Source organism: Lontra canadensis, unplaced genomic scaffold, assembly GCF_010015895.1.
Source record: "Lontra canadensis isolate GAN:19392208 unplaced genomic scaffold, GSC_riverotter_1.0 scaffold14, whole genome shotgun sequence".
NCBI classification, from domain to species: Eukaryota; Metazoa; Chordata; class Mammalia; order Carnivora; family Mustelidae; genus Lontra; species Lontra canadensis.
Genome location: NW_022631008.1, coordinates 6,960,857 through 6,986,783, shown reverse-complemented (window position 1 = coordinate 6,986,783; position 25,927 = coordinate 6,960,857). Strand labels below are relative to the sequence as shown.

Genomic DNA, 25,927 nt, shown 5'->3' with positions numbered 1-25,927 from the left:
TGTGTATATATAGAATATTATTCAGTCTTAAGGAAAGAAGGACATCCTGCCATTTGTGACAACATGGATGAAGGTGAAATACTTTATGTTAAATGAAATAAGCTAGACAAATATCACATGATCTCACATATAAATGGAATCTTTTAACAGAAAAAAAGAAAAGTTGAACACATAATAACAGAGAGAGGACATGGTTGCTAGAGACTTGGGATAGGTGAGAAGAGAAGATACTGATTAAAGGGTAAAAACTTTTTATCACAAGCTGAATAAATTCTAGAGACCTAATGTGAACATGGTGACTATGGCTAATAATACGTATACTTGAAATTTCCTAAGAGGGTAGATCTTAAATGCTCTTGCCACATGCCCACAAAAATGAAATTATGTGAGTTGATGGATATGTTAGCTTGATTGTGGTAATCATTTCACAGTTTATGCATATATCAAAACATCATGTTATACAGAACTTAAATTTTTTCTCAGTCATAGCTCAGTAAACTGGGAAAATTGATTTTGGGCTTCATTAAAATAAAAAGAATTACTCATCAAAAGAAATTAAGAACATGAAAAGGCAAAACAAAGACTGGTAGACAATATTTGCGGTATATACATTCCACCAAGGTTATTTATTCAGAACATATAAACAACTCTTACAAGCCAGTAAAAGGAGATAACCCTTTAAGAACAAGGGTAAAGTTTTGAATAGACACTTTACCAAAGAAGATACACAGATAGCAAATAAGCACATTAAAAGATCTTTATGATCTTCTGTCATAGACCAGAAAGAAACAGAGACAATCTACAGAAACAGAGACTTTACAGGCAATACTGTGGCACTGAGTTCATATGTTTTAATAGTTACTCTGAATGTAAATGGGCAAAATGTTCCAACCAAAAAACTCTGGGTATCAGACTGGATAAGAAATCAAGAACCATCCATATGCTGTCTACAAGAGACTTGTTTTAGACCTAAAGACATCTCCAGACTGAAAGTGAGGAGGTGGAGAACCATTTGCCTCACTAATGGACCGCAGAAGAGAGCTGGGGTAGCAATCCTCATATCAGATGAACTAGATTTTAAACCAAAGACTGTAATAAGAGTGGTAGAGGGATACCGTATCAAAATTAAAGGGTCTATCCATCAAGAATATCTAGCAATTGTAAATATCTATGCGCCCAGTGTGGGAGCAGCCAGTTATATAAACCAATTAATAACCAAAGTAAAGAAACACATTGATAATACATTAATAGTCAGGGACTTTAACACCCCACTCATAGCAATGGACAGATATCTAAGCAGAAGATCAACACAGAAACAAGGGCTTTGAATGACACCCCTGGACCAGATGGACTTCAGAGTTACATACAGAACAGTTCATCCCAAAAGCAAAAGAATACCCATTCTTCTCAAGTGCACATGGAAGTTTTTCCAGAATAGGTCACATCCAGGGTCACAAATCAGGTCTCAACTGATACCAAAAGATTGAGATTATTTCTTGCATATTTTCAGACCACAGTGCTCTGAAACAAACTCAGTCACAAGAAGAAATTTGGAAGGAACTCAAACACTTGGAGGTTAAAGAGCATCCTACTAAAGAATGAATGGGTCAACTAGAAAGTTAAAGAAGAATTTAAAAAATTCACAGAAACTAATGAGAATGAAAGCACTTTGGTTCAAAACCTTTGGGATACAGCAAAGGTGGCCCTAAGAGGGAAGTACATAGCAATACAAGCCTCTCTCAAAAAATTAGGAAACTCCCAAATATACAAGCTATTGTACACTTGGAGAAAGAAAAGCAAATAAAGCCCAAACCAAGCAAGAGAAATAATAAAGATTAGAGCAGAAATCAGTGAAATAGAAACCAAAAGACCAGTAGAACAGATCAATGAAAGTAGGAGCTGGTTCTTTGAAAGAATTAATAAGATTAATAAACCTCTGGCCAGACTTATCCAAAAGAAAAGAGAAAGGACCCAAATTAATAAAATCACGAATGAAAGGAGAGATCACAACCAACACTGTAGAAATACAATTATAAGAACATATTATAAGAAACTATATACTAACAAATTCAGCAATCTGAAAGAAATGGATGCTTTCTTGGAAACTTAGAAACTACAAAGACTGAAACAGGAAGAGGTAGAAAATCTGAACAGACCCATGACCAGCAATGAAATTAAAGCAGTATTCAAAAACCTCCCCAAAAAACAAGAGTCAGGGCCAGGGGGATTCTACCAAACATTTAAAGTCAGGGGAATTCTACCAAACATTTAAAGAAGAAATAATACTTATTCTCCTGAAGCTGTTTCAAAATATCGAAACGGAGGGAAAACTTCCAAACTCCTTCTGTGCGGCCAGCATTACCTTGATCCCAAAACTAGACAAAGACCCCATCTAAAAGGAAAATTAAAGACCCATATCCCTGATGAACATGGATGCAAAAATTCTCACCAAGATACTAGCCAGGAGGATCCAAGAGTACATTAAAAGGATTATTCACCATGATCAAGTAGGATTTATTCCTGGGCTGCAAGGATTCAGCATCTGTAAATCAATCAGTGTGATATGCTACATAAATAAAGGACAAGAACCATATGATCCTCTCAATAGATGCAGAAAAGTATTTGACAAATTATAGCTTCCTCCTTGATTAAAATGCTTCACAGTGTAGGGACAGAGGGAACATACCTCAATATCATAAAAGCCATCTATGAAAAGCCCACAGTGAATATCATTCTCAATGGGGAAAAAATGGAGAGCTTTTCCCCTAAGGTCAGGGATGTCCACTATCACCATAGTATTAGAAGTATTAGAAGTCCTAGACTCAGCAGTCAGACAACAAAAAGAAGTAAAAAGCATCCGAATCAGCAAAGAAGAAATCAAACCCTCACTCTTTGTCAATGACACAATACTCTGTGGAAAACCCAAAGGACTCCACCCCAACACTGATAGAACTCATATAGGAATTCAGCAACGTGGCAGGACATAAAATCAATGCACAGAAATCACTTGCATTTCTATACACTAACAATGAGGCACAAGAAAGAGGAATTAAGGAATTGATCCTATTTATAATTGCATGGAAAACTATACGATACCCAGGAATAAACCTAACCAAAGAGGCAAGAATCTGGACTCAGAAAACTATAGAACTCTTATGAAAGATATGGAGGAAGACACAAAGAAATGGAAAAATGTTCCATGATTATGGATTGGAAGAACAAATATTATTAAAATGGCTGTGCTACCTAGAGCAGTCTTTTCAATGCAGTCCCTACCAAAATACCATTGACATTTTTCACAGAGCTGGGCTAACAATCCTAAAATTTGCATGGATCCAGAAAAGGCTCCAAATAGCCAGGGGAATGTTGAAAAAGAAAACCAAAGCTGAGGGCATCAGAATGCCTGACTTCAAGCTCTAGTGCAAAGCTGTGATCATCAAAACAGCACAATACTGGCACAAACAGACATTTAGATCAGTGGAACAGAATAGAGAACCCAGAAATGGACCCTCAACTCTATGGTCAACTAATCTTCAACAAAGCAGGAAAGAATATCCAATGGAAAAAAGTCAGTCTCATCAATAAATGGTACTGGGAAAATTGGACAGCCACCTGCAGAGGAATGAAATGGGACCTTTCTCTTATACTGTACACAAAGAAACTCAAAATGGATGAAAGACCTAAATGTGAGACAGGACTCTATCAAAATCCTAGAGGAGACCACAGGTACTAACCTCGTTGACCTTGGCCACAGCAACCTCTTGCAAGATACATCTCTAAGGCAAGGGAAACAAAAGCAAAAATGAACTATTGGGACTTCCATCAGGATAAAAAGTTTTGCACAGCAAAGGAAGCAGTCAACAGAACTAAAAGGCAACCTATGGAATGGGAGAAGATATTTGCAAATGAGATCAGATAAAGGGCTGGTATCCAAGATCTATAAAGAACTTAACAAACTCAGCACCCAGAGAACACATAATCCAGCCAAGAAATGGGCAGAAGACATGGAAAGACACTTTTCCAAAGAAGACTTAACAGATGTTCAGCAGACACATGAAAAAATGCTCCACATCATTTGCCATCAGAGAAATACAAATCAAAACCACAATGAGATATCACCTTAATAACACCGGTTAGAATGGCTAAAATTAACAAGGCAGGGAACAACAAATATTGGCAAGGATGTGGAGAAAGGGGAACCCTCTTACAGTTTTGATGGGAATGCAAGCTGGTACAGCCATTTGGAAAACAGTATGGAGGTTCCTCAAGGAGTTAAAAATAGAGCTACCCTATAACCCAGCAATTGTACTATTGGTATTTACCCCAAGGATACAGTTGTAGTGGAAAGAAGGGCTCATGCACCCCAATGTTCATAGCAACAATGTGCACAATAGCCAAACTGTGGAACAAGCTGAGATGTCCTTCAATAAGTGAATGGATAAAGAAGATGTGGTTCATATATACAATAGAATATTATTCAGCCATCAGAAAGGATGAATACCTGCCATTTACATCAATGTGGTTGGAACTGGAGGGAATCATGCTAAGTGAAATAAGTCAAACTGAGAAAGACAATTACCACATGGTTTCACTCACATGTGAAATGTAAGGAATAACGCAGAAGATCATAGGGACGGGGAGGGAAAACTGAATGGAAAGAAATCAGAGGGGGAGACAAACCATGAGAGACTCTTGACTCTGGGAAACAAACTGAGGGTTGGGGAATGGGAGGTGGGTAGGAGGATGGGGTAAATAGGTATTGGGCATTAAGGACGGCACATGATGTGATGAGCAGTGGGTCTTATATGCATCTAATGACTCATTGAACATTATATCAGAAAATAATGTATTATATGTTAGCTAATTGAATTTAAGTAAAAAATGAAAAAAAATGAAGAAAAGATCTTTCATTAGAGAAACACAAATTAGAATTATGAGATACGCTTCCGAATTAAAATGACCAACAGTACCTAGTCCTGGAGTTGATACAGAGCAAATTGACCTCTCATATATTACTGGTGGGAATGGAAAATGTTATGGCCACTTTTTAAAACAATTTTGACGGTTTCTTATATTGTTAAATATATATTTACCATGTGACCCAGCCATTCTGTTCCTAGATATTTACCCAAGTTAGGAAAACATGTTGACAGAAATGTTCACAGCAACATCATTCATAATTGCCTAAACCTGGAAACAACCCAAATAGGCATTAGTCTGTAAATGCGTAAGCAGTTTGTGGTATATACATAAAATGGAATCCCATTTAGTAGTAAAAGGGAACAAACTGCTTATATATGCACCAGCACTGATAGATCGCAAAACCTTAGGTTAAGAATTTCTTATGAATTCTAGAACAGGCACAGGCATAGTGTAAGAAGAAGGTCTCTGTTGCCAGAGAGTTGGAAGGAATTGAGTGCAGAATTGAGTGTCAGGAGGGAACTTTGGGGTGATTGAGTGCTATATATCATTATTTTGATAGTGGTTATAGACTTGTATCCATGTGTTAAAAGTCAGTTGTTAGGGGTATCTGGGTGGCTCAATCTGGTAAGAGTCTACCTTTGGCTGAGGTCAAATGGATGGAGCCCCATGTCGGGCTCCCTGCTCAGCCAGGAATCTGCTTCTCCCTCTTCCTCTGCCCCTCTCCATGTCCCTTCTCTCTCTCAAATAAATAAAAATCTTAAAAAAAATCACTCATTAATTTTATTCTTTGTGAATTATCTCACAAGAAAGCTGAATAAGAAAAAGCAACTTTTAGATGAATGATCAAACTCCCTTTAAGTCATAGAATGATTGGAGAGAATAACAGGTTTCATTTTTTTTCTGGACTTTCACAAACAAGGGTCTGCATACTTTGGCAGAAAACGGAGAAAGGCTATCACCAAGCAGGTAGGTATCTAGCTTTGCTCATCAGTTGGATATAAAACTTAAATTCAGAAAAGAAGTAGTAATTTTGCTTAAAATAAAATAAAAATAAAATTTCACTTAAGAGTCTCAAATTTCCAGTTATAAAATAAGTAAGTCACAATGAGGAAAAGTACAGCCTAGGGACTAGTCAGTAATACTGTAATAACTGTGTGGTGACAGATGGTAACTGCACTTTTTGTGGTGAGCAGTGTGTTTGTAGAATATGTAAAACTGTCAAACTTCTATGTTGCATACCTGAAATGTACATAACATTGTATATCAACTATACTTCAGTTTAAAAAAGTACAAAGCATACTATAAAAACTAGTTGATATATTTAACTTTTTAGCTTCTTATTAACCATTGTCATTTTAATTCATTTTAGAAATACAAACCTGGTCGATGTGATGATATTTTGAAATGGAAGCCTCCCAGTCTAAATTCCGTGGATTTCCACCTAAAGATAACAAGAATGGGAGGAGAAGGGTAAGTATGCACTTTTGCCACCATTTTTACATGAAATAATGCTGTTTGTATAAGGCTTCACTGTTTACTGGATACTTGACATATACTTTACCCCCTCAAAAGTAAAATACTTTATTTTTACAATATACATACATACCTGTACATCTGATTTTCAGCTGTTAGAACTAACGTTTTGTATCCTAACATCTGATTTTTAGCTATAAGAGCTACTAACGTTTTGGTCTTCAAAAGTACAGGTATTTCTAATACAAAAAAATGAACTTTGTTAAATTGTAAAAGTGAAAATGGATTTTGCTTGACAATTCCTGCCAACTGAATTATAAATTAAGATATGATCATGGTTGTTACATCTAAGTGTTTTGAAGTAGGTCTTTTTTACTTCAAAAGAAACTACTTCAGGCTGGCATTTGGATAGCAAAAACATTTCTTCATGGTTTAATTGTTGACTTCCATTAAGATTTTTCATAATTAGGGGCACCTGGGTAGCTCAGATGCTTAAGCATCTGCTTTTGCCTCAGGCCCTGATCTCAAGGTCCTGGGATCAGGCCCCATAATGGGGGCACATAGAATGTATTACTAGTTTTAGAGGTAGGCTTCAGTGATTCATCAGTCTTAGGTAATATCCAGTACTCATTACATCACATGCCCCACTTAATGTCCATCACTGCATCCTCCCACCTCCTTCCCCTCCAGCAACCCTCAGTTTGTTTCCTATGATTAGGAGTCTTTTATGGTTTGTCTTCCTCTCTGATTTCATCTTGTTTTATTTTTCCCTCCCTTTCTCTATGCTCTTCTGTTCTGTTTCTCAAATTCCATTTACAGCAAGATTGTATGATAATTGTCTTTCTCTGATTGACGATTTCACTTAGCATAGTACCCTCTGGTTCCATCCAGGTCATTGCAGATTGCAAGATTTCTTTTTTTTTTTTTTGATGGCTACATAGTATTCCATGGTATATATACATACCACATCTTCTTTAGCCCATTCATCTGTTGATGGACATCTGGGCTGTTTCCATAGTTTGGCTATTGTGAACATTGCTGCTATAAATATTGGGGTGCAGGTGCCCCTTTGGATCACTATATTTGTATCTTGGAGGTAAATACCTAGTAGTGCCGTTGCTGGGTTGTAGGGCCTTGTGTGTGTTTTATGGATGTTTTGTTGAGTTTTGAAAAATTATTTTGTTTTGCTTTTTACAGATTATAATTCTTAGCATTGAAAAGCTACATGAGGCTCTATATAGAATGTGCATTTTCTAGGTAGCAAAAATGTTAATACTAATTTTTTTCTTGCAGTTACCCACTGCAGTTAAATACAGCAAAATGTTTAGTAGTTTGTCATCCCAGTTTTGCTTTGTTCTTAGCATATTTTAAACTATATTTTGTTCTTTTAAAATTTCACCTATTTTTAAATGACTTCTTACAAAAAAAGAGGAATTACTTTTAATTCTGGTACATCTTTAAAACACACCACAATATCAATACTTAAGGTGATTTTATGATAGGAATGCGTAAGTTATATTTGTGTAGGTACATAATTTATTTATGTAACATGGGTGTCAGTTTTCAAAAATAGGGTATTTAATATGAAATACAGTGTAATAACTATTACATAAAGCATGTATTATTCAGTTAGCCAGAGTAGTATGCTTTTTTAATGTAAAGAATGTTATGTATTATAGCAGTTTTCACTAAATAAATGAGCTTACATCTAATGCCTATGTCAGATGCTGTATGTTAGAGGGCATTTTAAGAAATATGCCTTTAATAGATGGAAAGGAGAGTAGCCATTTATCTAAATTGTAAGAATCTGAGCATGTGACAAGTGTAAGTGGTTTAAGATATTAAAATACCACAAGACAAGCTCATTTCTTTTCTTGATTGCACTTCTAAATATTTCTAAATCTAAAAGCTAATCTAATCTAAAGCTTAGAATGGAGGGGAATGTCTTAAAAAGTTCAATATAAGTACCAATCCTTGAAAATGTCTCTGGTTGCCTTTTTTTTTTAATGAAGTCTTAGATTTTCAAAGTATGTTTTTAAGTTTTATCTAGCTGCATTACAGCAATAAAGTGGGTATAGTAGAGATTCTTCTTAGTTTAAAATTTAATACAAATAGAAAAATGTATTGTTAAATGCCTTGTCAATGGCAATTAAAATCTAAACTTTAAAAAAAAAAAAACCTCCTTTTAGTATCATTTCTGAAGTATATTAACTTTGATTTATCATGGCCTAAAATAACTTATATATCTTCGCTATTCACATTGTATTGGACTTTATAGACATACAATAGAGATTTTTATTTGAGAGCTGTATGGTGTTTTAAAAAATATTACGGGTTTATATTAACTTCTCTATAACCAGAAACTGTGATGGTTGTTTCAAAAGCTAGAATTACAAAGGTCTGTTCTGAAAAGTGCAAACTCTTGAGTACAATGTCAGTGGCTTATAGTGAGTAGTATACCTTTATCATTTTTGCAGCCTAGTAGTTTAGAGCACAGATTCTAGAATCAGACCGCCTGGGTTTAAATATCCTTATTAGCTGTGTGACCTTGAGCACATTCCTTTTTTCTGTGCCTTATATTCCTCATTCATAAAATAGAAGTTGACCTCATAAGACTTAAGAAATAAAAGGATTAAATAAGCTAATATATGTACAACAGATGGCACATGGTGAGCATTTAAATGTTTGCTGTCGTTTTTAATTAAAATAGAAATTAAAGTCCATATTTCCTTTTTGTTGCTCCTGCAATTCTTTTGTTTGCTGAACTGTGTAAGTTCAATTTTCTATGTGAATTATTTCCCATTTGATTGCAATCCCTATTAATTTTTCCCTTTTAAAATGAATATATCTTCATCTTATTTGTGTAATTAATCATAAATTGTTAAACACCTGGAGAGCGAGAACATAAAGTCACAAAACTTATTTGTAGATTTTTTTGGTAACAAACATCTTAAAATAACCTTGGCAATATGTGTAGTGGTTAAGAACACAGGTCTAGTGGTTAAGAACGTGGGTTCTTGGCCCAGCCTGCACAGAATCAAATCCTAGCTCCAGTCCTTTCTTGCTGCTGTTACTTTCTTACTAATCTTTCTAAGCTTCCTCATCTGTAAAGTGCCCACAGTAATAGTTTTTATCTCTTGTTGTGAAGATTTGCTTATACTCTATAAAATTTGCAGGAGTTAACAAAGTAAATATGGGTTCTGCCGTTATAGACTTGGTATTTATGAGCTATTGAGTTAAAATGCAAAAATAATACTGCTTTTTGAGATTTGGTAGGGATTAAATAAAATGATACATGTGAAGAATACACAATAGAATCTAATGTTTATTTTTGTCATTTTTGATGGTTATAGTTATTAATTTAACCTCAGCAAATACACAATAGAATCTAATGTTTATTTTTGTCATTTTTGATGGTTTTAGTTATTAATTTAACCTCAGCAGACTGTGTAGTTATATCATGGATTAAAAGTATGACCTGCATAATCGGGGGGGGGGAAGTGCTCTGAAGGAAGAAGCTGCACTTTTCTGTGAAAAGACAAAGATGTTTGCTCTTTCTAATGGAAAATTCTAAAATCACAGTGAAGTTTAAGATTTCATCCATCACGTTGGCAAATATTAACAATGTTTCTTTTGATTGGGTTGACTGGGGTGTGAGCAAACAGACACTCTGCTATTCTGTCTGATAGGAATGCAGATTGGTACAACTCTTCTAGTGGGCGATAAGGTAGCATATGTCCTGAGGACGTATAAGTTTTGGGAAAGGAGAAGCCTTATTTGTCTTCTGCATGTTTGTATTTCTAGTACCTGGTGTGGTAACTTGTACATAATAGATAGTCAAGAAATACTAAAAGGTGAAATATATAGGTTTGTGTGTGAGTGTGTGCGTGTGTGTGTGTGTATACACACACATTTTATTATATATATGTACATAAACAAAAATACCAAAAGGTATGTGTATAAGAATTTCATTGAAGTATCACTTATAATAGGGAAATTGGAAATATTCAGTGTCCTTTTTTATTATTGTATAAATCTTTTGAGATATCTATATATTCATGTGTGTTTCTAGGAAAGTTGCTAAGAATATTATAAATAGTGTCTTTTACAAATAGGTCCAGTCTGTTGAGATATAAGATTTTCTTAGAGGTTTGAAACTGAACTCAGACCTACTGTCCAGCTTTGTTGTTTGATTTTATATTCACACATAGTTATTGATATTAATAGATACATCATTTTGGTCATAGGAAAAAAACAAAAACCACAACAATTACTTTAACAGAATTAATTTAATATGAAGAACTATAATCAGTTACTAAAGAACTGAAAAGGCAAAGAAGTGTTGAAGAGATAGTAACTTCAGGAAGGACCTACCATGCAAGGAACAAAGGAATGAAGGAGAATTACTAAAATATAAAAGTTTGGAGGGGGCCCTATAGAGCTCATTACAAGTTTACTGCCAGCTGGTGGTGTTATTGCCTCAAGATCTTGGAGGATTATGTCTCTGAATTTTGACATCTGAGGAAGGGTACAGTACTGGCTAGGAGGTGCTGATTTTTCAGAGGGGGCCAAGTGAAGCTGGTTCTAGGACTGTGGGAAAAACTAGTGGAGCCACCTGGTACTACTGGAATCAGTTGTCACTCCAGGGTAGAAAACTTGTGCAAATAGGAGAGAGTACATTCTTTCTTTCTTCTTTAGTCTTTTAGTACCCTTGCTCACCCACCAGGAGTTCTAGAATAACAAATTGGAGCATAGAGAGTGAGTTTGAAGCCAGGTGACAATAGCTTAATATTAGCACAGTGCATTTCTTTAGTTACTTATCCATTCAATTCTACACATACTTGAATTTCCATAGAACAGCAAAAAAATTATTTCACTTGAGAGGCATATATTCTCTTGCTATTCAAAGTGTACAGACAGGGGTCTCAATTAACCATTTACCCATTTCTGGGAGATAGTCGTGATATCTGTCTCTGGGCAATGTTAATCACTCCTCAAATTCAGTCACAGTTCTGTACAGACATGATTGAGCGCATTCAGGATGTTATGGCCGTAGACGGTCACAGTTCTATACAAATACCTATTACTTGATGACTGAGTCGTTAAGTTAGTCAACATCAGCAGTCCTGACAGTGGTCATGAGACCATGGCTGAAGCTCTCTTTCTGTCCATTTCATTTTTCCTTTGTTCTGAGATGATCCAGCCTTTTTACTTGGTGGGGTGACTCAAAACCTTTTTTCTGGTTAGGTTTGATCCGCAGTGGTTTTACAGTTTTTTTATTTATATAGTTTTCCATTAACTTTTACTGTTGGACATGGAAATACTAAGAGACAGAGATACCTCAGAGAATACTCTAGGTTCCAGAAGTATTCCTTCCTAATGCTTTCTGTAGCAGCAGTCTAACTCTTCTTTGGGAACACAATTGGTCACTTTAGGCAGTAGTCAGTCAATTAATCAATCTCTATCTCTTTTCGCTTGTTGGTTCAGTTACATGAGAAGCACAAAATCGTCCACTAGCAGTTTCGGTTTCCAATTCAGTAGGACATTCTTGTGTTCCTTGATACAGAAGCATTCTTACCTGCAAACCAAAATTTCTACTCCAGAGTTTCTGGGATTGGAAACAATTCTGTGAGTGGATAGTTAGAAATCAAATTGAGATGAGGATGGTTCTTTGACTCATGTATTTTGGCTAAAGGAGAAATTACACCATATATTTGGATACAGATTTAAAACCATGTCCCACATCCGATGAGAACACAGCCTTTTAAAGTGTGTCTTCTAACTGGTGTTGCAACTGAATTTTCAGTTGACCATCCTACTGTTCTATTAAGTCAGCTGCTTCTAAGTGGGAGGTAAGACCAGTGAATTTCAAGGCTATGAGCCTGTTGCCTCACTTATTTTTGCTGTGAAGGAAGTTTTATGGCAACCTTTGTTAATGGATAAGATATCCCATAAGTCTGTAGGAGGTGATGTTAGTAGAACTGTTAAAGAGAAGAAAAAAATTTTTGAAATCTAGGATGCTTATGTGATCTAGTAAGGATAAATTGCTTATCCTCTCTATGGTAGAAGAAGTCACAATGACCTAAAATATGCTATCAGCCTAGCATAGTGATCCTTACTCTATGGGTCAGCGTCTTGTCTAATTCTCCTGGGGAACGATGCTGTGTCAAGGGCCTCATTGTAGTTGAGACTGAGTAGTTGAATTGAGTCGGCAAATAGAGCACTTAGTGGTAGCTCTTGCCAGATGAGCTGTGGTGAGGAAAGAGCCCCTGCATAGCCTCTATCCCTTCCACTTTTGCCATTTTTCATAAGGGCTCATTGAATAAACTCTGGGATGGCTAGAAGAAATGAAAGAATTGACATTTAGAATGGGTCATTTTGGCCACCTGATTATTGAGAGCCTCCTTTGAGCTGGATACCTATTTCATCATAATCTGTGCCTCTCTTTTTTTTTTTTTTTAAAGATTTAATTTATTTTTTGACAGACAGAGATCACAAGAAGGCAGAGAGGCAGGCAGAGAGGCAGGCAGAGAGAGAGGGGGAAGCAGGCTCCCTGCTGAGCAGAGAGCCTGATGCGGGGCTCAATTCCCGGACCCTGAGAGCATGACCTGAGCCGAAGGCAGAGGCTTTAACCCACTGAGCCACCCAGGCGCCCCATAATATGTGCCTCTTCTGAGAGGTCTTGACATATCTTCCCTACACTTCACTGCCGCTAATCTTCTAATCCTGTTCTTTCCATATCGTTGACCAGTTTTCTAAACTATCTGCAGGGAGTGTAAATTTGTGCTTCTGGCCACATCTCAGTCCAGACTGTTCTTTTCAAAGCTTGGCCCAGAGACTTGTGTGAATGTGAACCAAGGCATCACCGCCACTCCCGACAGTAAAGTGTCTGCACTTTACTCAGTGCCACCCAAGCCGTCTCTTCCTCCCTCTATCCATCCTGGGCAGGAGCATACGGGGTCACAGTTCCTGGGTGTTTATAGAGAGAATAGGTTGATTTTATTTTACATGCTTTTAAATTAATGTTGGAAAACTAACTGCAAGCAGTTTTGAAGCCCAAATTGTCATGTTGTAAAAGGACAATAAACACTGGGTCAAAATGAAGCAACAACAAAAAGAGCTCAGCCCATTGGTAGAACTTCCCATTGCTCATGTCTTTGGGCTGTTATCATGCAGAAGTATGTTTCTTTTTTTTTTTTTCCCCTAGGCCATCATGGAACTTTAAATTTTAAACTGTATCTCAGGTTTTGTTTTTTTTTTCTCCTTCATCTGGTATTAAGAAATTCCCCCTTGATGTTAGGTATGGATTGAAGAAAAGAAGGCAGTGCCTCAGTAAAGAAAGCCATAGCTCTATCTGTATTTCTGGACCTACTCAAGCTCAATATCTTATGTAGCATTGTCCTCCCTTCCTTCCTCTCTTTTTAGAGAGGGAGAGAGGGAGAATCTTAAGCATGCTTCATGCCTAGCATGGAACCTGATGTGGGGCTCAATCCCACAACCCTGTGATCATGACCTGAGCCAAAAGAGTCAGAGGCTTAACTGAACCACCCAGGTGCTCCTCTTATGTAGCATTTCTCTTTATCTATCTATCTATCTATCTATCTATCTGTCTATGAGAGAGAACAAGCAGGGAGGAGAGGCAGAGGAGGGTAAGGAGAGAGAGAGAGAGAGAGATAGAGAGAGAGAGAAGCAGAAGAGAGAGAGAGAGGGGAGAGAGAGAAAAAAAAGTCTCAGCAGAGACTTCCCCGCTGAGCAGGGAGCCCAACGTGGGACTTGATCCTAGGACCCAGAGATTGTGACCTGAGCCAAAGGCAGATGCTTAACCAACTGAGCCACCCAGGCACTCTTCTTACATAGCATTTGTACTTACTGGATAGTTTGTTCCAACTGTCCCTGTACTTCATGGTTTAATGGGTTAAATAGTACGCCTTTCATCATGGGCGATTTAAGTCATCATCTGGTTGTTTCCCGTGATTAGACCTTCAGTCTTTCAAGGTCCAATAACAAGCTAAGATCTGTTTCTCAAAAGAATAACGATCTTTAGGAAATGGCGTGGTTTTACTCTAAAACCCTGAGGACTTGTATGATTCTCTTGTTGGGGCTTGCCCAAAGTTCTGGATAGTGGATGGGGCTCCTGGGTGGCTCAGTGGGTTAAAGCCTCTGCCCAGGGTTCTGGGATCGAGCCCCGAGTTGGGCTCTCTGCTTAGCGGGGAGCCTGCTTCCTCCTCTCTCTCTCTGCCTGTGTCTCTGCCTACTTGTGATCTCTGCGAAATAAATAAATAAAATCTTTAAAAAAAAATAAGGTTCAAGTAATAGAAGAGCTTATACTACAGCCTGGATTTGTTACAGAGCTTTCTTTTGCTCTGATCTCGACTTACAAATGCTTGTCAAGCATTGTGCCTCCCCACTCTCCCCTTTCTTAGTAGTAAATGGTGTACATGTAGTAACTTCTCTTTCACCTTGGAGACAAGTCTTAGGCATTGGATTCCTGGAAATGTTACTTTAGTAATGGTTTTTTTGGTGTATTGCCTCTCATATGTATTTTTTAAATTTACTTGAGAGAGAGAGAGAATGAGAAAATGAGTGGTGGGGAGGGGCAGAGGGAGAGGAAGAAGCAGACTCCCCACTGAATAGGAAGCCCCATGTGGGTTTGATCCCGGATCATGACCTAAGCTGAAGGCAGATGCTCAACTGACAGAACCGTCTTACTAAGGTATCTAAAGAACTTTGTGATTCCTCCTTCCCATTGTTAATAAGCATAAGTCCAAAGTCATCAGTGTTGTGGATCAGTGTTTTGTTCTGTGTAATGTCAGAATAATCACTGTCTCTGGAAAAAAAAAAAAAAAGATCAAAATCGGTGGTGGTAAGGATTCAGAGAAATTGGAGCCTTCAGACAATGAGATTGTAAATTGGTGCAGCCACTCTCACAGTTCTCAGAATGTTAAAGATAGACTTACCACATGACCGAGCAGTTCTACTCCCAGGTATATATCCGAGAGAAATAAAAGCCAGTATCCACATAAAAATCTGCACATGAATCGTCTTAGCAATATTATTCATAATATCCCAAAAGTACAAACAATCCAAATATTAGTCAACTAAAAAAGGGATAAATGTACAAACAAAAAAGCTCTTTTATTCAAAAGATTTAGTATAGTGGATCCTCTTAAGCAAAGGGGCTTTGGATTTTACCACTTAGGTTTCAGTTTCGGCTCTGCCACTCTTAGGTTGTTTAATCTTTGTGTTGCTTCCATTTCTACAGCTGTATAATGTAGATAATAGAAGTGCCTATCTCTTGTGGAAATTTAATGAGAAAATACATATAAACATTTAGTCCACTGCATGTCACATAATAAATACTAAATTATTAAGAAAACACGACCACTGTCTCTGCGAATTATGCAATGGCAAAAGCAGGGGAGTTAATGGCTGTGAATTATGTTGTTGGTCATGCCCGAAAAAAGGCAAATATCTTCTGATAGTAAATCAGTTAATATAGAGACAAAATATTTGCTGTCTTGTAGTTCTGCGTAAGATTTCAGATTGTGTTGATTTGCTTCATTAAAGATAGCACATTGGTAACAGCCACAGCATTTGGGGTCACAGCCTGATTGAATTTATGGTAATTTGTAATCACTCTTCTCAATCACCCACCTTCTGTATAGGCTAAGCAGGTAAATTCAATGGATATGTGATTGATATATATTACTCTAACATCTTTTTATGTCTTGGATGGTGACACTAACCTCTGCACCTATCTTGGGGATATGGATGCATTATTGCTTTTGCTTTACATCTGTGGCAGGAAGAACAAATTCTAGGGGCTTTCATTTGTTTTTTCCTAGTATACTGATTGATGCTTACGCCTTGGGTCAGAGAGCCAAGATGGAAATTCTTCCAGTTGCCAAATATTTCTCTTCCAATTATACTTGCAGGAACTGGAAAATAACCACAGGTTACATCTGTGGACCTACTGTTCCATTTAGATTTAAACTTGAGCTGGAAACCCATTTATCACCAGATCACCCTAAGCTCTCTAACTAACAGACCATGATGGCATTTTATGTCCCTGGTAATTAATATCTGGTTAAAATACGTGTCTGAGTCCCTGACTGGTCTAGGGATTTCTTTTTTCCAGTGCATAATCACCCTAGCAAGCATTGCCAGTGTTTTGAAGAATAATTCAATGAAGATTTACAGCAAGGGTCAGCACATTTCTTTTTAATAAAAGGCCAGATAGTAAATACGTTTGGGTTTGCCCACCATACAGTCTTTGTCTCAAACTTTGCCATTGTAGTGCAAAAGCAGCCAGACAGTATGTAAATGAATGAGTACCGCTGTTTCCAATAAAACTTTATTTACAAAAACAGTTGCTAGTATGGATTTGGTCTGCGGGTTGTTTGCCAATGGTAGCTTTATGCTATAAATACTGGAGGTAGTATTGCTAGGTCTTTCTTCAAGGGGACTTGGTCTCTCCCTTCTATTAAGGAACTCAGGTCTTAAACCTGTTTAGGTTTGTGCATTTGAAGTTGAGAAATGCCAGCTTAATAGCAAGCACAATGAAATCCGTAGAATTGACTATATGATTTCACTTTACCTCCTATTGAAAATATATGAAAATGTCCTCTACTCTGCCAACTAGAGTGGTTTTTTTTTTTCCCTTTGCTCAGGTTTATTTAAAAAACAATGATTAATTCTATTTTTCATGCTTATTTGAACTAGTGTTGAAGGAAATAAGAGTGGTAAAATATTCAAAGTGTTGAAAAAAATGTTCTTGTGTAAGAAAGGATGAAGTCAGCAAGAATATAGGTAATAAACTATATGGGGAGAAAATTGTTTCTTTGCTGAGCAGTCTTCTGTTTTTTTTTCTTTTCTGCCTCTGTTTTGGAATGAAATGCTTAACTTTTATTTACATGTTATTAAAATTACTTTACATAAGTGAAATTAAAGATAAAAACACTAATATAGCCAATATTATTACATACTTAATGACTAAGCAATTTGGCATATAGTTGGTCATATTTTTTCGTAAGTAATAATGACTTTTCATCATCTAACAAATGGCCCATAGTAACTGCTTTAGTTACCTTATTTGAAATATTCTCATCACCTGAAGTCTTTTTTTTTTCTTTCTTTCTTTTCTTTTCTTTCTTTCTTTCTTTCTTTTTAAAAGACAAATGCTTCCTTGGATTTTAGTCCTTTAGGGGGTTTCTGTATTAAATTCTTGGTTGTGTTTTATTTTTAGTGTGGGCTGGGAGAGGAAAGGAGGAGCTACAGCTGACTTTTCAGTTCCTCTGCCTGGCTTGCTATAGTAGGTATTACTAATTCCTGTTAACTCTTTCATTTCATCTTCCCTACTTTACAGACAATCTTTCCCAGTCCATCTACCCCAAATAAATATCCTAGTCAAAGTGCCTGTGAGTAACTAGTAGGAGAAAGGGAGCATGTGGTTTTAAAACATCTGCATGTGACTTTTCTGGAGACAATTTACTTCCTTTCACTTACTAATTTAAAAGAGAAATTGTTATCATCTTTGTTTCATCATTTAGTTCTTTGGAGTTTAACTCTTATATTTATTCATTTTAATTATTCTCTACAATGAGAACCTTTTGCTTGTGTCTTTAATCTAATGTATGTTTTCCTTAATTGCAGTTTTTCTCTAACTTAGCTTTTATGTTATGAGAAGCTTGTCACTTGGTAGATACCTCTGGGGAATATTGTATAGATTAAATACTAGTTAAATTCCTACTTTGAAGCAGTCGCATTCAAGGTGTGGGGGAGAATTTATGTAACTTAATGAACATACTATTCGACTGTAGACCCTCTGGAGGTTGAGATGGAGAGGACTGTAAACAAAATTTGAACTCCTTTTTTTTAGTAATTTTTTTTTTCCACAGTGTAATGGATGTAGAAATGCTGTTTTGGTAGTGTTAGGGGTTGAACAAATGAATACTCATCTTAGAAGCCACGGTTCTCATTGAGGAAAGACGAAGACAAAAATATGAAATAGAAGAAGACAGTGAAGAATCCTGTGGAATGGATTAGAATGTTTAAAATAATCAAATATGTATATATGTGCACACACACATACAAATATATAAGCATATATAATCACATATATGTGTGTATATATGTATGTATATGGGTGGTGCACACAAGTAAAAACTTTCCTAGCTCTGTCTGCTGACCGAACCTAGAAGCAGATGCCTTAGTTATAATGAATTTATCTAGCATCAAGATGCTGCTTTCTTATACTATTTTCCACTAAAGAGAACAAGCTGTCCTCTAAGAAATGGCTTATTCTAGGGCTAGACAGAGAAGTTGAAGGATGGCCCTAGAACATCTTCTTATGCCAGAAAGTAAGAAAGTAATAAAAAAGATGAAAAGAAATGGAAGGTTGGGGGCATGTTGAAAGGATACAGGAGCTAACTAAAAGTGACTCCTACTGGCCAAATCTAGGACAGTGTGAGTACCAAAACCATGAAGGATGGTAATGAATTATACACCTTGATAAAAATAGGAATCCATGAGCCCATACTGATAATAAATGCGGAGAAAAGGTAGTCTTGCTTAGGGTAGAATGTTCTTTGGCAAATGTGGAAGGAGTCTTGGAGGTGGAGAACATTTTGCTATCATCATAATGAAGATTGACTCAGGCAAGTATAGTCAGTGGATGCTAAGTCCAGAAGAGAAATTTTTATGAGAAGCAGAATATTTTTATGGTTGTGAAATGCCTTTCTATGGATTGCTTCTAATTTACAAGGGGAATAATAGTAATTATTCAATTGAGAAATTGGATAACCCCATGACTGACTTACCAAAGTTAGCAGTGAGGGGAAAATGGGCATCATAGTGTTTCATTTACCTGGTATTCTGACTGTGGATATATAACTTGAATCTAACCATGAAACAGATTCCAAATGTAGAACACTCTATGTTTTTAAAAAAGGGTTTGTATTATTTAAATATGTCAGTGTTATAAAGGTAAAGTCTGAGGAATATATGAATAAAGTGTTGCTTATGATTTCAGGAGGTCGAGTACTGCCTGGAGCAGTATACACCTTGCAACAAAAGTATAGTATCTTTGCGAAGCTTGCCTCCTGTGCATCTTTGCTAACCCTTTCCTTGTGGAACATTCATTCATTTGTTCTTTCCTATTTGCCAGGCACTGGAGTATATTCATTGAGTCTTTTCTAAATTGAATTTCTGAATTAGAGTTATCACAGCACTGTTATAAAATTAATTTTGATAGAAAAGTAATTTTCTATCAAACAGGCTTTTCCTTACTATGGAACAGTTCACAAACACTTCCACCAAGCATGAATCACTTAAGAGCTTTTTATTTTCCTCTTCCTTATGAGGAGGGAACATCTTCACCTTTTTTAAAAGCTGCCATATAGTGGAAAAACTATCAAGTGAGGAAGAATATTCTGGGATAACTGAATTTGAAGTATAATAAGGAAAAATAGATTCAAAATCCATTTAAAAATAGTTGTGTGTTTTTTTTTTTTTTTAAGATTTTATTTGTTTATTTGATGGAGAGACAGAGGAGCAGAAGTAGGCAGAGCAGCAGGCAGAGGGAGAGGGGGAAGCAGGCTTTCTGCTGAGCAGAGAGCCTGATGCGGGGCTCCATCCCAAGACCCTGGGATCATGACCTGAGCCGAAGGCAGCCACTTAACCAACTGAGCAACCCAGGAGCCCCTAAAAAAATAGTTTTTAAATCTTTTAAATCATGTAAATAATCATGTCTGACGTATGGCATACTGGAACTTAACAAAACACAAATATGACAGATGGAGGTGCCTAGGGTTGTTACTTAAACTTGTAAAGATAAGTAAAAGTTGCTCTTTGGAGCCTGAGATTGGAAAATTTCAGACTTTAGGATTAATTTGTGAAAGGTGTAACTTTGTGATTGGCTTGTCAAAGTTTAAGTGTTGTCAAAATCCCATGGTATAATTTCAAAAAGAAAAAAACTTTAATCTTTTTAACTAGGCACGTTTTGTTGTCTTGTTTTTATTCTGTTTTCACTGAATTTTTAATTAGAAAATCTAGCTTATAAAATGTTGACTTAAAGAATTCTTATTCCTGGCTTTTAGTATCATGTGTTGATTTTTCTACATATTCCTTGGATATACTGACAACGGTATTTCATTATTTGAGGAATATAACATTTTCTGTTTATTAAATTGAGTTTTAAAAAACTGTTTATTAGCGAATTCCTTTACTCCTTTTACTAGTTCTGCCCTGTATAAGAGATGTTTTGAAGCCTTACATTATAACCAAGTTCTCTTTGCATATCTGTTACCTTTATGTTAGATCCCATACCATTTGAAACGGGCAGATTTTAAAATTGATATTTCTGCCTCCCAAATCATGTCTTCTGTCATTATATCATGTACCTCTTTATCCTTTTTATTGCCTTTAACCCTAAATTCCTTCTAGTCTGATACTAATATTACTTCTTACGCTTTCTTTTTTCTTGAACTTGTTGGGTGTTTTTTTCTTTTTTAAAGATTTTATTTTTATTTATTTGACAGACAGAGATCACAAGTAGGCAGAGAAGCAGGCAGAGAGAGGAGGATGCAGGCTCCCTGCTGAGCAGAGAGCCCAATGTGGGGCTTGATCCCAGGACCCTGGGATCATGACCTGAGCCGAGGGCAGAGGCTTTAACCCACTGAGCCACCCAGGTGCCCCGAACTTGTTGGGTGTTTCTGATTTCACTGTGGTAGTTCACGACTGCAGCTATCATGCTGAGATCTTCTCGCTTTGGGACATAGGAAATACATGATCACACATATGCAGGGACCAGTCATTGTTACACATTGACCGTGCAGCTGTGCATATTTGATGACTAGTCCTTTTATGAAATCATTGGATAATGTAGCAGTGTGGTGTGGTAGATGTCAGGTGTTGAACTAACATCTAGTTAAAGACAATTTTTTTTTACAATCAAATTAGGAAACTTTTCTAGGGTTTCAGTCTGAGGATACAAGAATTCTAGAAAGCTAGTGACGCCCCCTCCCCTTACTTTTCCATCTCACATTTTCCACAACTTTCACTCTGGACAATTTCCCTCATATTGCTAGCACTTAGCTCCGAATGAGCAAACTAGAAGAAACTTCAGAGCCACATACTCCGAGTTTTGCTACCATCTTTCTGAATTTTGTAGATATATTTTAAGAATGTAGTGATAAAGTGTGATTTTATATATGGTCAATATATTCATTCTTTTAAAACGTCAAACCAAATTCTTTGTTGAGGAAATTCTGTTGCTCTGCTTTAAGTTTGTTCTTGAAAATATATTTGGTTTTATTTAACTTACACTTTAGCCTTAAGCCATCTTTAACAAGAGAATTTAGTTCATTCAAAATTAGTGTGCTAAGGTATTTGGTTTTGTTCTTTCTACCCTAATTTATGTTTATTATTTATTTTACCTACCTTATTTTTTCCTTAAAAAAAAACTTTCTATTTGATCACTTTAGTATTCATCTCATTTTCCTTTTTGTTAACTAAGGAATTACATGATACTTTTTCGTTACATTAGTGGTTACCTTTCCTTTCCCTACGTTCATAATTAGGTACGTATTTCTCTGTTATTTGAAAATAAGGTACCAACTGTTTCCCCTACCAAGATGGTCCCTTCAGTCTCCCCTCATTACGTCAGAAACTTGGAATACTTTCTAGTGCTTTACCTTTTTTCTGTTTCTCCAGATGAAATCCTTGCAGTGTTTTTATTCTCACTACTCCCCCCCGCCTCCGCTAAGTTTTATTGGATATTTACCAGAAATTCTCCCCAACCCAACCCTGTTGGTATTAACTAACATCTTAATAGTAACAGCTTCAAGGCTGCCCTGTTTGTTTGTTTGTTTTGTTTTTTAAGAATTTGTCTTAAAACCATGCATATTCCTTTTATTTCAAGAATATATTTTTTGGCTGTTGAATATCCAGTTTGTTATTATCTAATTTAAATTTAATAGCATTTATATATTGCAAGATTCATTGTCTAACAATTTTCTCTTTCCTTCATTTTCTGTTTCTTTTTCAGATTCATGTGTTCTCTGGATAATCATTTCTTGAGTATTTTTCTCTCAAGAGTATTTTTCTTGAGTATGTTCCTCAATAATAGCATAGGTTATATATTACTCTTCCTTTGTGCATATCTGCACATATCTTTCTTTTTCCTGACAGGTTAGTTGTGTTTTGAGTATAGAATTCCCGAGGTGCAGCTGTTTTCTCTTTTTTTATTGTCCTTTGGCTCCATTGTTAAAGATGAGAAGTCTAAAGTCACTTGGATTCTTTTTCCTTCCTTTATGGGCTATCTTGTTTTTATTTTTTCTTTATTGGCTCATTGGGACTCAGGTCTAGGTGCTGTAAATGGTGGCGGCCCACACAAGAAGGAAAAATATGTGTTCTTTATCCCACCGCATCAAACTATATAGAGGTTTCTAGTTCTTTACGCTAAACAGGGAAGGCCTCCCGGCTTCCTTATTCTGCACATTCTCCCAGCTTAGGCCTCCCACATTTTCAGCCTTAGCTTCTAATGGACCAGGAAGGCCAGGCACATCACCTGGGGCCGATGTTTCCTTTGTCTCTAGGATTTTCACAGATTTCTGTGGTGTGTACTTTTCCCATGATTTGGTCATTTTCAGTCTTCATCTTGTGGCTCTTTTTGCCCATGCAGAAGAAAGCCATAAATCCCTTCCCTTACAGGGAGCCCTCAAATTCCATACTCAAAAGGTAGTTGGCTTAAAAAGTTGATAATTTGGACAAAAGTTGGACATGAGGAGTCAGACATTTTAAAAATTATCATCCTTTATGATCCTTAATCTTTTATTTTTAATAAGTAGTCTTTCTGCTTTTTGGACTTTAAAAAATATATTTATGTATTATTATTTTATTCCTTGTTTCATAAATTATGTTCACAAAAATATTCCTCCATAACCCTCTTCTCTACTCCCCCCACCCAGAAATCAGCCCAAACTGCTGTAACAATATGCCATAGACTGAATGGCTTAAACAACAGACATTTATTTCTCATGATCTGGAGGCTGGAAGTCTGAGATCAGGCTGCCAGCATAGCTTGGTTCTGGTAAAGGGCCCTCTTCCAGGCTGCAGATACATTGTATCTTCACGTGGCGGAAAAAGAAGGAGCTAGCTCTCTGGCATCTTCTCCTCCTCTTCTTCTTCCTCTTCTTTTCTTTTCTTTTCTTTTCTTTTCTTTTTTTTTTTTTTTAAAGTAGGCTCCATGCTTAGTGTGGGGTCAAACTCGCAACCCCAAAGTCAAGACCTGAGCTGATTTTTTTTTTCTTAAGTAGGCTCCACGCTCAACATGGGCTCAAACTTAAAACCCTAAGATCAAGACCTGAGCTGAGACCAAGAGTTAGATGCCTAACTGATTAAGCTACCCAGGTGTCCCTATCTTCTTCTTGTAACAGCATTAAACCTGTTCATAAGGGCTCTAACCTCAGGACCTCCCAAAGGCCCCACTTCCAGATATCGTCACATTGGGGATTACATTTCAACAAAAGAAATCTGAGAGAATATGAACATTCAGTCCGTCACAGAAGGAATAGAGATTTTCATTACTGTCTAATATTGTGTATTCTATTTTAACTTCTATTTATAGTCACTCTTAAGTTTGTCAAAGGCCTTTTAAACTCTAAAAATCTCACTCTAGAGTGAAACTATCTCTTGAGACTCCTGTGTGTAAGACAAGAAGCTTGATAGACTGTTTAGCTACTCCCTTGCTTCTCTTGCTCTTTGTCAGTACAGTCTACCCTTTTAGATATAAATCGCCTGCATTGTGTTTTTATTTATTTTTTGTTTATGTGTCTTTCAAAAAGTTTGTTGGGATTTATATTTTAATTTCGTTACCAGATTTTTAACAATTATTTAAACTCATTCCTATTTCACCTGGGTCTGGTGCTTATTAGTGGTCATTTCATACCTTGACTTTACCCTTTTTTCAGAGTCTTTCTCTAAGTTCAAGTATATTCACATAATATTTTTAAGAAGAGTGCTTATTTAGTATTTTCTCATAACTATAAATCTTTCTATTATGCTTTAATTTGCAAAAAAATAAATGATCACCTTAATGGTGGGGGAAATAAAAAGTTACATTATAACAGCTCTCATTGATTTTTATATTTTTATATTTACTAAAATCCTAAAAGTTAATTTGAAGTACTAATTTTATTTTTTCTGTTTATTATTTCTAAGATACTTTTTTTTCCAGACCATATACAAAGACTTTTTCTTTTCTTCTTTTAAATCTTTGTAATATCTTTAGGTCATCAGAAATTTTAAGACTGTCCTTGAAAAGTAGAGACTTTTATCTACTCCTAAAAATAGACTTTTCGTTTTATATTTTGTATATATAAAGGGAGTTATCTTCCATAGCATTTCATTAGTCTACTGCAGAAGCAGTTGTGTTTATAGTAAAAATATCACTAAGCCCAGTGGGTCATATTTGATATAATTATGGATGGAATTTTTAAAATTAGCTGTTGATTATATTTTTTGTATTAGGATTTGGCCTGAAGTATTTGTAAGGTTACAGAATATTGCTAAATACCTCAAATTCAAATTCTTGTAGCTTTTTAGCCACATTTCTCAGTTAAAGTCAATTATGGAATAAAAAAGCTTTGATTATTAAAATAATTGTAAAATAATTAGTAATAGAATTATATTCTTTTAACTTTCACAGTCTGTGTTGAGCCAAGCCATTTAATTTGGTTTAAAGAGTTAATTATGACAAGAGGATATTTAATATCCTCTAGCATATGACAGCATCAAAATATAAATATGGTAATTTATTATAAAAAGAAGAAAGCTAGGGCACATCATTGTTAATGCAGTCCTTTTATCTCTGGAAAATGGAACTCATATTAATTTTGAATCTCAGGGGACAGAATATGGGGGGAGGGTATGGAAGAAGCTCATTTTGTTCTTTGTGTACATCAGAAAACTATCTTAGGAAACTGGACTTCCAAGTATTGAATAATGGAATAGTAGGAACAATTATGGTCCAGGATTTTTGCAAATCTACGTGTGGTGGTTGTGCTAATGGTTATTTTTAATATATTAATTTTATTATATTGGCACCTGTTATTTACGACTTTTGTTTAAAAATTATACTTAATTGTAGGAAATGCATTTCACTGTGTAACAGCAGTTGAAGCTTTAGATTTTCTGAATGCCCATAAACTATACCAGCATTGTCCAATGTAACACTACAGATGTAATTGTATTTATACTAAATTACTACCTTATATTCTTCTAGTTAGAAAACCCTATCAACTGGAAGTTTTGTATATCTACAGCTTAAAGATCCTTTATGTTCATATTGATAAACAGAAGCCATTGCAGGTTTCAGACACATTTTCAGTAATCAAAGGAAGTCTAGCTTTTGTAGCTTTTTCAATAAGTATGTTTTATTTTTGTTTAATTCTTTGGAAATTGACCATCTAAGTTACATATAAGTTAACATGTTAGTATCAAAGATATTTTTACTTACCATTATACAATTACA

The 25,927-nt window shown here is 36.0% G+C and overlaps 1 protein-coding gene across 1 annotated transcript in view; it reads left to right on the top strand.

Annotated features, from left to right (window-relative positions):
* RNGTT (RNA guanylyltransferase and 5'-phosphatase) overlaps positions 1 to 25,927 on the top strand; it is a 329,799-nt gene that overhangs the window by 184,154 nt on the left and 119,718 nt on the right. The window contains exon 13 of the mRNA XM_032858093.1: positions 6,293 to 6,393. Within this exon, the coding sequence (XP_032713984.1) occupies positions 6,293 to 6,393 (101 nt within the window). The remainder of the gene's footprint in view (positions 1 to 6,292; positions 6,394 to 25,927) is intronic.